Raw genomic sequence first — 3500 nt, forward strand, 5'->3', positions numbered from 1 at the left:
AATGAGAAGGCAGCTTTCATTTCAACATCAATAAATTTTTTTTCAGCCTATCGACCCAATATATATATATGAGTCAATTTGATTTACTTTAGGAATAGCAATGGTTTTCTAGGAGACAGCGTTAGAGACATTCGTTCTGGTTCACACTGGACACAGAATTTAAAGGAGAACAAGAGCTTGACTGCACATTCAGAAATCAGATGCATGTTGAACCTTTAGGTTAGGATATTAAGGGAATCACGGGCAGTGATATTAGTTTTGGAGGCTTTCTTTGCACCAGACATGATACGTTCACTACAGAACATCTTTGCTGCAATATTAATAGTAGAATTTATCTTTGGACATGTTACTAATGGGTTCATAGCACTGGTGAACTGCATTGACTGGGTAAAGAGACAGAAGATCTCCTTAGCTGATGCCATTCTCACCGCTCTGGTGGTCTCCAGAATTGGCTTGCTCTGGGTAATATGGACAAATTGGTATTCAACGGTCTCAAATCCATTTATGCATAGGTGAGATGTTAGGGTCATTATTGCCTGGATTGTAACCAACCATTTTAGCATGTGGCTTGCTGCTTGCCTCAGCATATTGTATTTGCTCAAAATAGCAAATTTCTCTAGCCTTCTTTTTCTTTACCTGAAGTGGAGAGTTGAAAGATTGGTCCTGGTGATAATGCTGGGGACTTTGATCATTTTGGGTTTTCAATTTTCAGTGCTCAGAAGAGAGGAAACTATTCGGAGGAACGATTGTGAAGGAAACATGGCCTTGAAGACCAAGCCATGTGACACAGAGTGCTTTTCCCAACTGGCTGTCTTCATGCTGATCCTCGTTTTACCCTTTGCTACATCTCTGCTAGCTTTTCTGCTGCTAATCTTTTCCCTGTGGAAACATCTCAGGAAGATGCAGCTGAATGGCAAAGAACTGCAGGATCCCAGCACCAAGGCCCATCTCAAAGCCATGTGTACTGTGATCTTCTTCCTCTTGCTATTTGTCATCTATTTTTCATATCTCTAATGATAGCAGGTTGGAATTCTGGAACACAGAAGAGAAAGCAGACTTTCATTCTTTGGCATGCTATTGGAAGCATCTATCCTGCAGGTCACTCATTTATTCTGATTTTGGTAAACCAGAAGCTAAGACAGACCTTTCTGTCTGTTCTGTGGCAGCTGAGTGGAAAATCTTAATCGGTAAGAGTGTCCTCATGTGTCTTTGAGTTGAAAATTAAACAGATGGAGTGTTTGCAGATACAAGAAGGTAAGGCAAAAAGTATTGCTGATAGGATTCCAGTTCATACAGGCATATATTTATTCCAAATAAAATTTACTTAAACATGTCTCTGCAAAGTTACAGACAGGTGACCTCAGTAATATACTTACCTTAGTCTCTGTAGGTTGCCTTAAAAAAAAGTCCTAATCAAAACCATGCCTTTTGTCGGCAGGTGCTCAGCCAGTTCAGGTCCCAGCAGCGAGGCCGGCTCCTCAAGTTATGGTGAGTGCTTTGTTGTTGTTTTCAGTTCCAAAGGGATCATTTTGATGTTCGTTCAAGGCACACAGCATGATCATGAGAGTTTATTATTAGGAATTTTTAAGAAAATAAAAACTTCCTTGGTGAGCAAAAGCCCAGGAAAGCTGTGCTGAGGAACATTTTTCTAGGAATTACCTTTTTATTCCCCTTAGGGTAACAAGCCTCTCCTAAAAGTACCTTATCAGAAACCCTTATCTCGTCCACTCTGAAGTCCTGACTTGGACCCTTTAGACTTCTTTTGTGTTTCCCAAACTCTAAGCACATGTCAAAGAAATACAATTTTTATCCCCGCAGGATACCCAAACTATCGTCTTGATGTGTATCATTCCAGAGAGTTGGAAATATTGCCTCCAGAAGTGTATAGGTGCCTAATATTTTGATATTTTAATTTAACAGTGGTTTCTATTATTTTGTAGTAATACTTTTTGACTCACCGCCGAGTTTCCTCTTCCTTCTGGTTTCCTCACAGTATAGGGGACAGGAAGGGGCCCTGCCTGGGGAGCCCTCAAAGAAAGCACGGTGCTGCAAGCCTCCTCAGTGACCCCAGCAAAGACGACCTGGTGATGGCCGCCCTGAAAGATTAAGCGAAAGCCCATCGTCATTGAGTAGATTTTGATCTTTAGTGACCCTGTAGGTCAGAGTGGAATTTCCCCATAGTGTTTCCAAAGCTTTACATCTTGATGGAAGAACATTGCCCGGTTTTTGTCCAGCATATGGTTCCTTGATTTGAACCATCGACCGTTCAGTTAGCAGCCTAGCCTTTACTCACTGTGTACCAGGCTCCTCCATAAAGACGACAGCCAATGACACTCTAGGGACATTCTACGGTGTCCTCTGAGTTTGCGATGTGTCAGAGCTGACTCAATGCCACCCAACAGCAACGACGTGTGTACTGTGAAATATTTTACCTAAGCTTACCATTAAAATATACCAAAGCTTGTTTCTTTATATACTGCTGAAATCACGAAATAAGTGATTTTAAGAAAGGACGATTGTACTATATAGCCATCTGCCTTTCGCACACTCATTCTGTTATCATTTTCCAATGGAAAGATTCATGATCTATATTTATGCTTTATCAAGAATTGGCAACTTATATCTGGTTACCATTGCTATTTTCTGTTGTATTTTGTAGCATAGATATTTACCACACTATGTTTTAGTTTTATTGCATGACCGCCTAATTTTTTCCACATCTAACACGCTATCAACAAGCTGATTCAAATAGTGACCCTAGGAGTCAGCATTACTCTTTTGGGTTTCCAAGCTTGTGTGTGTGTGTGTTTAACATAAAATATGATTGTGTTTTCAGTGAAAATTTACAAAGCAAATCAGGTTCTCATTTAATAATGCCTATACAACAGTTTCAATGAAAAATTATAAATATTTTAGAAGTAGAGAATCTCATTTCTCCCAAAGAGTAGCTCTTAGGTGGACACTGTTGTTTTGCAGTTATCCGCCTGTAGTTGGTGGCGATCAGATTTCAGGTCACCTTGATAGTACCTGTGCGGAGCTGAGGATGGAGGCCAACCTGTTATCCGCGTAATGCCTCCTTGGGCGTGTGGCCTTTTTATAAGAAAGAGGGAGAACTCATTTCTCTCTTGTTCTTCTTTGCTTTCTGCTTGCCTGGGTAGTGTGCTTGGGTCTGGGGCTGGCAGTTCATGCGGCCAGCTTATCAGGGAGCTGTGATGCCCTGCCATGTTCCTACAGATCATAAATCCAAATGACTGCACCCACCGGCCGATGGTCTCCCACTTTCCAGTTTCACCTTGCTGCTCTATCCACCAGCAACTGCATGAGTCTGCAGGGGCTCCAGCTATTGTTGGACTCATGGACTTGAGTTGGATGGGTTCGGATGCTTTTTAAAAATAAAAAATTTTATTGGGGGCTCGTACAACTCATCACAATCCATCCATCCATCCATTGTATCAAGCACATTTGTACATTTGTTGCCATCATCATTTTCAAAGCATTTT

The 3500-nt window shown here is 41.2% G+C and overlaps 1 protein-coding gene across 1 annotated transcript; it reads left to right on the forward strand.

Moving 5' to 3' along the window:
* Positions 1–282: 282 nt before the first annotated feature.
* LOC101645704 (taste receptor type 2 member 43-like) lies at positions 283–1184 on the forward strand. Its single transcript, XM_013008197.2, is given in 2 exon segments — positions 283–999; positions 1002–1184. Coding segments are annotated over 2 exon segments (900 nt in total).
* The last annotated feature ends 2316 nt before the right edge of the window (positions 1185–3500 follow it).

Source organism: Echinops telfairi, unplaced genomic scaffold (genome assembly GCF_000313985.2).
Source record: "Echinops telfairi isolate 266 unplaced genomic scaffold, ASM31398v2 ScPeMD7_1957;HRSCAF=2489, whole genome shotgun sequence".
NCBI lineage: Eukaryota > Metazoa > Chordata > Mammalia > Afrosoricida > Tenrecidae > Echinops > Echinops telfairi.